This window comes from Dasypus novemcinctus, chromosome 26 (genome assembly GCF_030445035.2).
Source record: "Dasypus novemcinctus isolate mDasNov1 chromosome 26, mDasNov1.1.hap2, whole genome shotgun sequence".
In the NCBI taxonomy this organism is placed as follows: Eukaryota; Metazoa; Chordata; class Mammalia; order Cingulata; family Dasypodidae; genus Dasypus; species Dasypus novemcinctus.
Window position 1 is genome coordinate 11,067,684 of NC_080698.1, and position 12,998 is coordinate 11,080,681.

Below are 12,998 nucleotides of genomic sequence, written 5' to 3' on the forward strand. Positions count from 1 at the left end.
GTGGGCTCCGAGCCAGCCCTGGGGTAGCTGGGCAGGGGGGGCTGGGCTGAACCCCATCCTGGGGCGACTCCTCACCGCCTGCCCCCTCCCGCTGCTGCCCAACCGGACGCCCCCCTCCCCGCCTGGGCCCCCTTCCCAGCACTCCCCCAGTCTGGGATCCAGTTCCGGTGGTGGGGGGCAGGGCCAGAGAGCCGGCGGCGCCTGGGGCGGGAGATGAGAAAACCAGAAAGTGGGGAAACCTGAGCCAGCAACGCTGCACTGGGCGGGCCGGGGCCTGCTCTGCTTGCACGGCCCAGCCCGGGAAACAGGTTCCCCCAGGGGCCAGGCCAGGGGAGGGAGCGCCGTTTCCACCCAGGGGTGGGCTGGGGGTGGTCGCGGGGGCCTGGCCTTCCAGGCCCAGGGCCTCCCTCAGGTCCCCCAGGGCGCCAGGCTTCCCTATCTCCAGCCAGACAGGCCAGGGTGGACAGATAGAGGAGGGACTGGGCGGGCAGCAGGGGCCCGGAGGCTGCGCTTCAGCCCCCAGCGCGGCCACTGCAGGGACGGAGGCGGGGCAGGAGGCAGGGCTGGGGGCAATGGAGGGAAGGGGCCTGCGAGCTCTCCTACCTGCGGCAGCACCGTCCCCAAGGGTAGGGGCTGGGCCCAAGGGGGCCAATCTCTTCTCAGTCGCAACCCCCACCATTAGGCTCTGAGCACCTCGGAAGCTCCAAGAGCCCGAGCTGTGAGCCCCGGGCCATGCAGCCAGGGTGCCACCCAGGGCCCAGCTCACAGGCACCCTGAGTTCATGTAGGAAAAGGGAGGGCCAGACGGGGAGCCAGACCCGCCCCCTAATCATCTCTTACCTGCCCCTTCCCCCCCACACACACACCTTATGTGTCCACACTGGTATCAAGGTGGGCCATGGGGGCCTGGAGAGGAGCATGCCAGGGAGATGCTGGGAGCTGAGTGTCCCACAGAGAAGGGAGTGAGGCCTGGCCAGGGGGACGCCTGCTGGTGTCTCCCCTCATCACCCCACAGGGCAGCCAGAGCTACAGCAGGGAGCGGCTCTCGGGGATCTCTGAGTGGCAGAAGGAGCTGGAAGGTGGGATGGAGACTGGCTCTCTGGCCTCTTGGCACCGTGCTCCCCTCTGATCGGCCGCTGGGGGGTGAGCTCGCTCATCCCTTCAGTGAAGACCTCCTGCCCCCAGGAGCCTCTGGGAGGGCCTTCCCACCTGGAGCCTTCCCACCTGGAGCCTTCCCACGTTCCTGAAAATGACTTTCTCAGGACCCCGGGGCCGGTGGTGGTGCAGGCCTCACGCCATTTCTCCCAGTCTCTGCTTCCTCATCTGTATAATGGGGACAACAGGGTCTGCTTCTCAGCACGATCGTGGAGTTCCTGGAGGAGAATAACAGGAGGGCAGGGCCCCCCAAGCTGGTGTTGAGGGCTGGCTGCAAGGACTCTTCGTTCTTCATGAAACCGAAGGCAAAACTGTGGAAATTCTTCCCAGCAATACATAGCCTATAGAAAATACCATATATATAAAAAATATCGTAATAATATATACCTGGTATAAAATGCTCGACCCAGCACAAACACAGAACAAGGGTGCAGTGAGGGTTTGCTGCTCCAGTAATAATTATTTTTATTTTTATTGATTATTCAGCCTGCTCCAGTTGCTTGGGCGAGGACTGGCATTCCTCCGTGGGGAGCTGCGGCGCAGCGCCAGCTCTCTTCCCTCTCCCTAACCTCTCCCTGCAATGCCTCTGTGTCCTGAGTCTATTCTGTGTGTCTGAGTATGTGTGAGCTCCATGGACAGGTCAACTGTGTCCCTTTTGCTCCCACCCAGCTCTTCCCTGGAGTCTTTGGTGAGTGCTAACAGTTCTGCCTTAGCCTTAGTGACAGCAGTGGTGATGAAGGTGGAAGTGCTGACAGAGGTGGCCGGGCTCTGAGGAGGCCATGGAGGCTGTGGGTGCTGGAAGGGATGGCCTTGGAAAATGGCACTGGTGAAGGTGGTGCAGCAATGGTGACCTCAGCCCTCAGGAGAGACCCTCCGTGCAGGGAAGTGAGGATGGGGGGAATGACTGTATAGCATCTTAAAAGAGGCATGACAGAGAGGAGGGGCGTGGGATCTGTCACCGTGGTCACAACTCCAGGCTGGTGCTTCTTCACCTCAACTCTGCTTGGAGCACCCTGGCAAGTGCTCAAGGCTGGATCAGGAGACCCTCAGCAGGCTTCCTAACACTCCGCCCCCACTCCACAATCGCGGTCAACTAGTCAAGGGGTCAGGGGAGAGATGCCTCCTGGGAGTCTAGTCAGCCAGGAAGAGAAAGGGAAAAGAGGAAGAGGGAGGAGGAGGAGGGAGAGAAGGGGGTGGAGAGGAGAGAGAGGAAAAAGATGAGAGGAGAAGGAGGGAGAGAAAAGAGAAGAGGAGGAGGAATGGGGAAAGAAGAAAAGAGAGGAGAAGGGGGAGGAGAGAGGAGGAGGGAGAGGAGATGGAGAGAGAGGAAAAGGGAGAGGAGCAGGAGAGGAGGAGGGAGAAAAGAAGGAAGGGGAGGGAGAGGGGAGGAAGAGGGGGAGGGAGAGGAGGAAGGGGAGGAGTGGACGAACAGGGAACAGGGCCGAAGCTCCTAGGGACCTCAGGAGAGCATGTGGCTAAGGCTGTGGTCCTGGTTGCTGAGGCCGTGGCCTTGGTGGGGGGAGGGGCGTCCTATCACCCGGGTGGTGAGGAAAGGTGACCCCAGACCACCGGGCTTCTCTGGGTTATAGAACTAAAGAGGTGGGACCTGCTGGGTGCCTGGGCTGCTGGCCTCAAATTAGGCTGGCAGTCGGGGCGGGGTGGGGTGTCGCCGGGAATTGTTGGGGGGCTGGACAGCGCAGTGAGGCTGGGCTGCCCCGGCCAGGCCCGCGCTGGAGTTGGCGGCCGCGGGCAGGTCCAGGGGTGCCTGCCGTCACAGGGGCTGCACCGCCACCTGCTGAGCGGCTCGGGCAGTTCCTGGCCCCGCGCCGCGGGGCTCCCGCGCGGGGCCAGGGGGCGCGGCGGGCCGTGAAGGGAAGGAGGGACGCGGCAGGGGGTGCGCAGGTGAGCGCAGGCTCGCTGCTTCCCGGCGCGCCCGCCCTTCCCGCCAGGGAGTTGAGCGCCCGGGTAAACACCAGGCGCGGTGCGCGCGGTGTATCCACGGAGAGACAAAGCCGGGGCGGGGCGGGGGCGCCGCCCGCGAGGCGGGGGCGGGGGCGGGGGCGCGGGCCGGCCTCCCGGGCGCGGGCGGCCCCTGCGCGTGGGCGCCGCGAGCCCCGCCCGCGGACAGGTGGAGCGGGGGCGGGGCGGCGGACCGGGCGGGTCCCGCCCCGGGGGGTGGGGCTGGGCGGGGCGGGGCCGCGCTATGCAAATGCAGCCCACGGGCGGCCAATTGCCGGCGCTCCCCGCGCGGCTCCCCGCGCCCCGTCCCGCCGGCGGCCGCGAGACGAGAGCGAGCGAGGGCGCGAGCGGCGCGTCCGGCGAGCCCCGAGCGCAGCGCAGGCCACCGCGCGCGACAGGAGCGGCGCAACCCGGCGTGGCCGCCCGGCCCGGGGCCAGCAGCAGCCGAGCGCCGCGCCGCCGAGCCGAAGCCGAGCGCCGCGGCCCGCGCCGGGGAATGCGCCCTCGGCGCGCCGGCCAGGGGGCGCCCGCAGCCCGCCCCGGGGGAGGCTGCCCCGAGCGCTCCTGAGCCTTCCCATGGCCCGGGCTGGGGCCCGGGGCCTCGGCTGCTGACGCGCCGGGGGCCCGCCGAGCCCGCCGAGCAGTGACCGCGGCGCCGACCCCGGCTCAGGCGCAGCGGCGAGAGGGCGCGGGCAGGGCCATGGCCCCGGGGGGCCGCTAGCGCGGGCCGGCGCGACCGGGAGCCGCTCCGCCGCCGCCGCCGCCTCCCGGGCGCCCAGGCCCCGTCGCCGCCGGAGAGGTGAGTGCGGCGGGAACCGGGAAGGAGCAGGCAGGCGGCCGGAGCACCCCACGACCCCTCTGAGACCCGCGGTGGTGCAACTCCGCGCAAGTGTCCGGGGCGCGGGACTCCGCGGGCGCAGCAAGGCTGGGGCGTTCGCTGTCTGTCCTGGCGCCCCGAGCCTCCTAGCGCCGGGGCGGCGTGGAGATCTGTGGGTAATGTGGCCTGCGGGGTCACCAGTGTGCAAAGCAACTTTTTCCAGCATGGTCTTGGGTGGTGGGCGCTCTACACCTCCACCCCCGCGCCCTGGAGACAGCCCCGAACCCCCTTTCTCCCTGCTCAGCTCTCACTCCCACCAGCGCCTCAGGTAGCTCTTCTCCCCCGAAGGTACGTTTACTCTGCCTCAGTGTCCCCATCTGATGATGGAGTCAGCCGGAAGGGCTATACTGGGAGCCCCCACGTAGGGGGTTTCCCCGATGCCAGGACAGGCAGACTGCCAACCTCGCGGCTTTTCTGCCAGCACTGTGCCAGCCCCCTTGACCCCCCCCAACTGCCAGTCTGGGTTTGCTTTGCTTGCAGGGAGCCCTGCCTGGATTGGGGCGCATTTTCTGAGAGGTGTAGGTGAGCCGAGAGAACCTGCCGGTCTTCAAGCTCCCATCAGAGGGACCCCTGTGGTGACGCGTGTGTGTGTGGGGGGATGTCAGGGGGTTGGCAGGCTTTCGACGAAGTATGTGGAATTGGGGTGTCCAGGTAGCCCAGGAATGAGGCAGGGCTGTGGGGGGGGGGGGCGCTTTGCTGAAGGCAGGCAGGGGGTCTGCTTGGGTAAATAACTCCTAATTCTTGAGATAGCTTTGTCGCGGCCAGCAGCCCGTTCACGAACGCCTGGGGACCGGACCAGGGGGCAGGGGAGAGAGAACTGAATGTACCCTTGTGCATCTGCAATGGAACTGGGCCAGGCTGGGGGCTCCTGCCCTCCAGAATTCACTCAGGTAGTCTCCGGGCATCCTGTATCCTACTTGCAGAGACGAGGAAACTGCGCTCAGGGGTTGGGGGGTTCATCCCAGTTGAAGGGGTCGGATGGATCTGGGGCTCTTTTCCCAGGTTTCCCAGAAGGTGGGCCTGGACCCCATGGGGGTGAGGATCCAGGGCAGGCAGGGAGGGGGCGTGCCTACCCCTGCTGCCACCCCTACGTTCTGAAGGAGCCAGGCCCGGAAGTGCAGGGGGCTGGGGGTTTGGTTCTGGAGAGGAGGCCAGCAGCCCGGCCTTGGCCCCAGCCCCCCCCACCCTCAGCATACTTTGGGGGAGGGGGGGAATGGAACCCGCCCAGGTGACCTTGACTGGAAGAAAACCCTGGCCACTAAAGGGGCATTTCAGTCCCAGCCACAGTGAGGGTGGCTCTGCTTCCTGGTCCAAGGAGTGTTGGGGGAGGGGGCGGCTGAGGAGCCGGGAAGGAGCCCTGGCCTGGGAGGAGTATCTGAGGGGCTGGGGAGGGAGCGGAGGGCTGCTAATAATTCCCTCCCCGTGGCCCCCAGCAGCCCCTGCTCGTGGCTCCCCCTCCCGCCTCCAGCACCCATCCGGGCAGTTCGCAGCGCCCTGGAGCCAACCTCCCTCCTCTGAGGCAGACCGTCCCCCCCCACCCCTTTCCCAGGCTGGGAGGTCTGGATCAGGCTGGACAGTTGGACCACCTGGCCCTCTGTCCCGCCCCCAGGTGCCTCCGGAGCCCCTCCTCTGGCCGCCCCCTTCCTGCACCCCTCGCCAGCCCCAGCTCCTCGTTTCTTTGTTCGAGCAAGCGTCTCTCCTCTGTCCCTCCCTCTCTCCTCCCTCTCTCCTCCTCCCTCCCTCCTGCCTGCCTCCCTTGCTCCCTCCCGCCAGCTTTCCTACCCTCCTTCCCTCTCCTCAGTTCTCCTCCTGGTGGGCTCCCAGGTGGCGGTGGCTGTCCCTCCTCTGTCCACCCACCTGGGCTTGGCCAGACTTGAAGGTTTTGCTGGGGCCGAGTGGGAGGCGCCTAGGGACTGGCAGATGCGAAGGACTGCAGACAATGCCCTCCCCTCCCCCTCGGCTCTCTTCCTCCTCTTCCTCCTTCCCTTTCCTTCTCTCCCCCCCCTCCCCCTCCAGGCTGTCAAGGAGGGGCTAGACTGGGACCTGAGGAACCTGCAGACCTGAGTGTCCCCGCTTCAATTCTTAAAAGGGCCAGACCATTGTGGGAGATCCGACTGGCGGCCCAGTGGGGCAAAGCCCCCCCAACCCCCCCCCCCCCGGCTTTTCTGGATACCTGGGGGGACTCCAGTCCAGTCCTTTGACCCTGACCCTGTCACCATGAAAACAGATACAGGAGAAATGAAGTCACAGGGGTGGGGGAGAGGTGGGTTGACCGGAGCTCTTAGGGGGCTGCCTTGTGCCCTCCCCTTGCCAGGACCGCGTCTCCCAACCCCGCCAGGCCCCACCCCACTAGCAGGTCAAGTTCTTGAGCAAGCGCTTGTGAGGACATGTGTGGGCATGCAAGTGTGGACGTGTGTGTATCCACATCTGCCAGCGGGGGCCTCCCAGGTGCACCCCGAGGGAGATGGAGGCTGTGAGCGCTCTCCCGCACCTGCCCCCTCGACAGAGCCTGCCTTCCAGGCAGCCCTAGCTGTGTGCCCCCAGCGCCCTGGGGGGGGCTGCCAGGGGAGGGGCTGCGGCTGGCTCCCAGCCCCCCACCTCCCCCTCCCAGGAGGGAGCAGTGGTGAGGGGGGATCGTGACGGAACAGAGGAGGTGTGCCAGGAGAGGGTGCTCCCGGCGAGGCCATCACATGGGAAGTAGGCCAGGCGGCCTGGAGCGGCGCTTCCTGCCCAGGAACCACGAGCGGTCTGCCTTGGCAGAAGAGGCCAGCGCTCGGGAGGGGAGGGCCTGTGGAGGGCGTCGGGGGCGAGTGGGACCTGCCAGCCAGAGGTGGAGCTGGGCCTTGCCCAGCAGGGGGCGGCCAAGGAGGGGTTCTGAGCAGGGGACTTAATAGGCCACCCCGGCGTCCCAGGGCTGGGCCTGGGGCCCTGACTCCTGTGGGGGACAAGAGCAGACAGGACAGAGCTGGAGAAGGGGGCTCGTGTTATCATGCTTGGTGCCCCCGCCCCCAGTGTATCCCGCTGGGGGGGCAGAGTTGGCACTGATTTGTGCAGGGAGGGAGCAATATGTTCTGACAACTGGCGCTGGGCTGCGTTTATCCAACAGCCAGCCCGCCTGGCGAGACAATATTTGAAAAACACAGAATCGAAACTTGGACCTGCTGAGGGGTAGGGACTCGGCAGGGGTCACTGAGGCCGGCTCAGACCCTGCCCCAGGCCTGCTGGCCATCCTAGCTCCCCTTCTTCACCCCTCGAGAGGTAGGGCTGGAACTTTTTCCCTGGCAGGAAGTCCTTCTGCCTGTCTAACCTGGATCCCTCCTGCTGTGATTTCCCTGCTACTCTCTCCCTCTCCTCCTTTGCCGGTTGTGTCTCACTCATCGTCCTGCTCTCTCCTATGTCCCCTCCCATCCACCCTAATTATCAGGTTCAGATTTCCCCCACCAGGAGGTAAGGTTTGCCTGGAACAGGCAGGGATGGACACCATTCCTTGAGGTGGGAGAGGGAAAGTGCAGCCCGCTTTGGGAAGGTGGGTGCAGAGGACAGAGCCCATTGGGGACCTGAGAAGGGCTCCAAGTTTCCCTGCTGGAGCTGGGCCTTGTGAAAGGAATCCAGGGTGCCAGGCTGGGGGCTGGTTCCTGCTGGCCCTCACCGGCTCCGGTAATCCTCCGCGGCCCACCCTTGTCTAGTCTTCAAGCCCTTTGCTGACATCTTGCCAGACAAATGCAGGCTCCAGGCTGGGGGTATGGGCAAGGAGGCACCCATGACCCTTTTCGTGCAGGTGGGGAAACTGAGGCACCTTGGGTGGAAATTGCAAAAGAGAGCTGTTGGTAGGACGGGGCTCCGCCATCTGCCTCAGACATCCCACTCTTGGTCCCCCCTCCTCCCAGGTGTCTGGAGAGCCGAGCCTGCTTCCTGGGCCCCAGGCCCCTCCCACAATGCCTGTCGCTGGCCTCCTCCTCTGGGCTTCCCTTCTGACTGGGGCCTGGCCAGCTGCCCCCACCCAGGACCACTTCCAGGCCATGCCCCGGGTTCGGCTCTCATTCAAAGGTAAGACGCTGCCTCGCTCTTCCCAGGCGCCACCCTCCGCTCGTGGCCCTTGGCCCCACCGTACAGGAGAGAGGGGAGAGGTCAGGGCAGAAAAAGACAAACTGAGCAGCCACATGGCGTGGTCTGCTCGGGGGTGTGGGGGAGGGGCAGTGACTGGCTGGGAAAGGCTGGTGTCTGGATTAGACATTTCGGGGCAGGGTCCTGAGTCTGGGCACATTTCAGGGTAGGACTCTGGGGTCCTGGACTGGGTGGCCTAAGGTCTGCAGGTTGTCCCTCTCTGTGTGATCACTGGGGAGAAGGGGGTATCACTCTTTCGGAATCTGTGTTCAGTGAGGCCCTTCCTTGCCACCACGGTGCACCTGGTCCCATGCTGGTGCTGGAGGGACACACAGTCAGACAGACCCTGGGGTGGGGCGGGTGCTGGAGGAAGCTTCCTTATGGGTCTCCAGGTGGGAGGGGTTTCCAGGAATCTGAGAGGGTGCTGTTGGCTAAGCATCTGGTGGGTGGGCCTCCCGATGGGCTCAGGGGTAGGGCGAGCTCCTGAGACACCCCCCCACCAGCACTTTGCCTAGGAAGTCACTAGAAGGTCTTAAGCATGAGTTGGAGTCTGCAGAGTGAGGGGCTGGTCCCCCAGCTCCATCACCTTCGCTCTTACCCCACTGGGTGGGCACAGGTGGTGCGTGTGCCCAGGTGTTCCCCTGGCCAGCCTCTTCTACAATAGAGTGGGGTTGGGCAGAGGTGGCGCTGGGGCATAGGGACCTCGGCCTTGGCCCTTTTCTGGCCTGAGGTCATTTTGTGCAGCCGGCTGCCCTGGGTGGAGCCTGCTCAGCCCTGGCTGGGCCAGGTTTCCGGGCAGCCCTATTGGGGTGAAAGGCTGGGCAGGACTTTCCTTCCTCAGGCTCGGCCAAGGCCCAGCCCCCACCCTGCCCTGTTCCCCCGCAGGGCCCCTCCCCTGGCCTCGTCCCACCCCTGCAACTCAATGGGAGGAGTGGGGCGTGAGCTGCCTATTAGCCATTCTTCCCAGTCACTGACTTCTGGGAATTTCCAAGGATGTGCCCAGAAGAGGTCCTGGGCAGGGACTGAGAAATGGGCAGGGAAGAGTTAACAGTTTGGGCTGTAAGAGAGCCCCCCCACCTCCCCCGGGCCTGTGAAGGTGAGATGGTTATTCTGCTCTACCTGCCCCCTCCCCTGGTGGAATTCCTCAGAGCAGGTTAATAAATCTTGAAGGGCCCACCACCCGGGTCCCCTCCCTTCCCCAGCCCGGGAAGAGTGGAGTGTCCCCTCCCCCCACAGAGACTGGGAGGGTGGCTCGGGCTCCACGTGTCCCAGACCCCTGGAGCCCAGGGATCCACGCCACTTGTTACTTTGTCACCACCCTGGAGACCCATGAGGAAGCAGGAGGGACGCGGCGTAGGAAAGTCTTCCGTGTGTTCCTGTACGTCTTCCTGGACCTCCAGAGTTCCTGTTTTCCAGAGAGAGAAACTGAGGCTCAGACAAGGGCAGGGCCAAGGTCAGGCAAGAGGCAGAGCCTCGACCAGAAATAGAACCCCGGCGACCTGGCCTCGCTGGCGCCCACGGAGCGGCAGGTCGATTCCCTCTCAATTAGCTCTGAAGCCAACACCCGCGGTGACTAAAAACCCAGCTCGCCTCGCAGGCTGGCGGCCAGCCTGCGGTGCTGACGCGGCCCGGGGTGGGGCTGCAGGGTGCCTGGGGCCACCCTATCGCAGGGGCCCGTGGGCCTGTGCACCCGCAGGTGCCTCGGCCTAGAGGAAATGCCCGCGTTCCCAACGTGACCTTGTGTCCTAGTTTTATGCTCAGACGTCACTTGAGGTGAGGTAGGTGCTTGGGTACCTGCCGTACGCCAGGCCCTGGGCAGGGTGTACTGGGATCTCAGCAGTGAACAAGATGGGGGCTCACAGTCAAACCGGCTGAAAGGACAGTGGGCACTCGGCTGGCCAGTGCCGCCTGGGAGCGGAGCACTTACCAGGCACCAGGTCCTGAGCACCCCGGTGCTGTGGTCTCAGCTGGGTCATGTGCTCCCACCAAGTGATTCTGGAGCAAGTCCAGAGAAATCGGGATCTCACAGCCAGGCCAGGGGCTGGGGGTGGCGTGGGTGCTGTGCTTTGCTTTGTGAGCTGTACACAAGGGGCACAGAGAGGGTTGATCTCCGAAGCAGTGGTAGTCACTCTGGCTTTGTGCCTCAGTTTCTCTTTCTGTGCCTTGGATGGCTACAGCAGCTGGCACACCAGCCATCACCTCCCTTGCCCTGGGAGGTGCCAGTTCCGGCCTGGGTTGGGCCAGACCCTCCAAGCCGGAGGTGCTGGCATGAGGGGCTGTGCTGCCCGGGGCAGATAAAGGAACAAAGGCAGGAACTGGGCCAGGCTTGGGCTGCTGCCCACCCATCCGCCTGGGTACCGTGGCCAGGTCTGGAGAGCTGGCAGGACCCGAGGGAGGAAGGCCTAGGGTTCAGCCAGGCTGGGGGGGCCTCCCGCGCCCCATCTCCTGAGCTCCCATTAGCAGCACAGCCAAGGGCAGACAGGAGTGAGGAAGATTTCCAGGGGCAGGCAAGAAATTCTTTGGTTCCCGGTTCCTGAGAGCTCCTGGAGACTAGGGCCGGAGCCTGGTTGGCAGGACCCTCTTTCCCTCACCCACCCACGCCTGGGCCTGGGGTCCTGTCTGCCCCAGAGTCTCTGGCTAAGGTGGGGAGAAGGCCCTCCTTCCCAAACACCACTTGGCCCCAGGCAGCACCGGCCTTACCCTTGAGGGACCCCGGCTCAGGGCCACAACCTCCTGGCAGCTGCGGAGAGGTGCGAGAGCCCTTTGTTCCACTGGGGAGTGTTTAGTTTTCCCAGGAAGCCCCTCCCGCAGCCCCCGCAACACTGGGCAGCAACACTGGGCAGCCGGCTGATTGAGCTGGATTTGGCCAGGACTTGAGGCCACAAGATGGCTAGTGGAGGAAAGGGGTTTTCTAATGACATGGGGAAACCGAGGCAGGAGTAGGAAAGAACAGAAGTTCTTGTCACAGGAGGTCGGAAAAGATGGGACTAACAGCAATAGTAACAGGTGCCCCTGCTGGTAAACAAGCCGCGGTCCTCCGAGGCCCAAGGGTCTCCAGCCTCCCCCGCCTCGTTCCCCAGGGAAAGGGCGGTGGGCGCACTGGGCAGGCTCCCCGTGCCCTCTGATCACCGAAGCAGCGGCACTTGAGGTTGCGTATTCCCTGGCTGTAAATCCAGCCTTTGATCACCCTGACCCCTCCCTCAGCAGGTCCTCAGCAGAGTCCTCTAGGAAACCCCATGCTTCAGAGGGACAGCCAGGGCCCTGGGGGAAGAAAGGGTTCCCGTGTCCAGGGCAGCCCTAGGGGTCGAGCCCTCTTCAACACTGGGCATAAGGGGCTTGCCCGGTGGAGAGGGACGTGCTACAGGAGGACGACGGGTGGGGGTTGCTCGTCACCGCCCTCTCACCCACCCCAGCCTGGCCTCTGAGCCCTTGGGCTAATGTTCCAGAACAGTGCCACCACTCACATCATTTGCACATGACATCAGAGGGCATTAGTGGCCGGGTCTGGAAATGACAAGGTTGGGAGGGGTCACAGCCCATTTACTTCACCTGGGGGGGTGGTGAATGTGGCTGGGGCCCAAGTGCCCTGAGCAAGGCTGGGTGGAGCATTGTTCCCGGGCCTGGCTGCTGGGGGTGGGGTCTGGAGAGGTGAGGACAGGCCCCCTTGCCCCTCAGGGGTCTCTGGCCAGCCATCCAAGACACTGAGCCTCAGATTTCGGAGTCCCTGGGCAGGGGGAAGGAGGGAGTGGGGGGGTTGGGGAGGTGACCAGGGCCTGTGGGCCAGGGCTGGCTCCACGGGGCTGGGCAGGGGTCGTGGGGTTTGGAACCGGCAAGCCGGGGAGGGCAGGTATTCCAGGATGAGCCAGATGTGGGAGGAAGGAAGACCCAAACCGGGCACTTGAGCCCACATCCCTGCATCTGGGATTTCGGTTTTCCTGGAAATAGGAGCCTGAGGACTGCCGCGCTCCTGAGAAGGCCTTCGGAAATGGCCGCTCTGCCACCAGCTGGCCAGGAAGTGGCCCTTGGAGCGAGTGGAGCCAGGGTGCCTGTGCCTGCCCGACAACCTGCCTGAGGCCTGGCCTGATAGCCGGGGCAGGGCTGGGGCCTTCGGCTGGGGCCTGCCCGGGTCCCAGCAAGCTGCGGGTGGGATCACCACCGGCTGGGCCTCAGCAGCACTGGGCCTTGCCTCTGCTTCCCTGGCACGAGGCCCGCCCCTCCTTCCCTGGCTCCAGCTCCCCTTGGCACTGAGCGAGGAGCTGGTGCATACTCAAGGAGTAAATCATGTTCCTTGGCAGCCCCCGCTGCTTCATAATCGTAAAGAATTTAAAGAGAAACCGCTAAGATAAAAATCTCCTGGCTCATAAAGGCATCTTTCACCCTGTGGCTGGGAGGCAGCGAGCCTCAGTGGGCTCTTGGCTGTCAGCACCTGTGTGTGTGCACCCGCCGACCCTGTGTCCCCTCCAGAGGTGGTCGTGGCCCAGGGGTGGCCGCAGGGCCCTGGGTGCTTGGCCCCTGACTGCTGGGAGGCCTCCAGCTCCTCACCCAGGGCAGGGAGCAGGGCACTTAAATTTGGTGTTGGTGTTGGTGGTTGAAATGCTGGCACTGAAGGCAGACACCCCCCAAGCCCCCCCTTGGCAGTGGTTTGACCTTGATAAGTGGGTGGCTTAGCCTCTCCAGGCCCTGGCTTCCTCCTGTGTAAAGTGGACATGGCCGTTCCCCGTGGAAGCAGCTCCCCAAGGTCTCAGGTGGCCTTGCTTGTATCGTAGCAGTAGCTAGAAGTCTGGTAACTACCTTCTCCCTGTGTCTCATCCGTAAAAGGGGTAAGAATGCCACCAGCCTCACTGGGTCGTTGGGAGAACTCACTGTGTGAATGTGGTTCCTGCCTGGGCGGGGCAAGTCTCAGT

General features: G+C 64.5%; 1 protein-coding gene across 4 annotated transcripts in view; it reads left to right on the forward strand.

The window, feature by feature from the left end:
- Positions 1 to 3,460: 3,460 nt before the first annotated feature.
- Positions 3,461 to 12,998, forward strand: part of SEMA3F (semaphorin 3F) — a 28,373-nt gene continuing 18,835 nt past the window's right edge. Inside the window, exons 1-2 of one of the 4 annotated variants that reach the window (XM_058288827.2) lie at positions 3,461 to 3,912; positions 7,878 to 8,037. In XM_058288827.2, coding sequence (XP_058144810.1) covers positions 7,926 to 8,037 — 112 coding nt within the window. In that variant the 5' untranslated portion in view covers positions 3,461 to 3,912; positions 7,878 to 7,925. The remainder of the gene's footprint in view (positions 3,913 to 7,877; positions 8,038 to 12,998) is intronic. The other 3 variants (XM_012522671.4, XM_058288828.2, XM_012522672.3) reach the window with 3 other exon arrangements.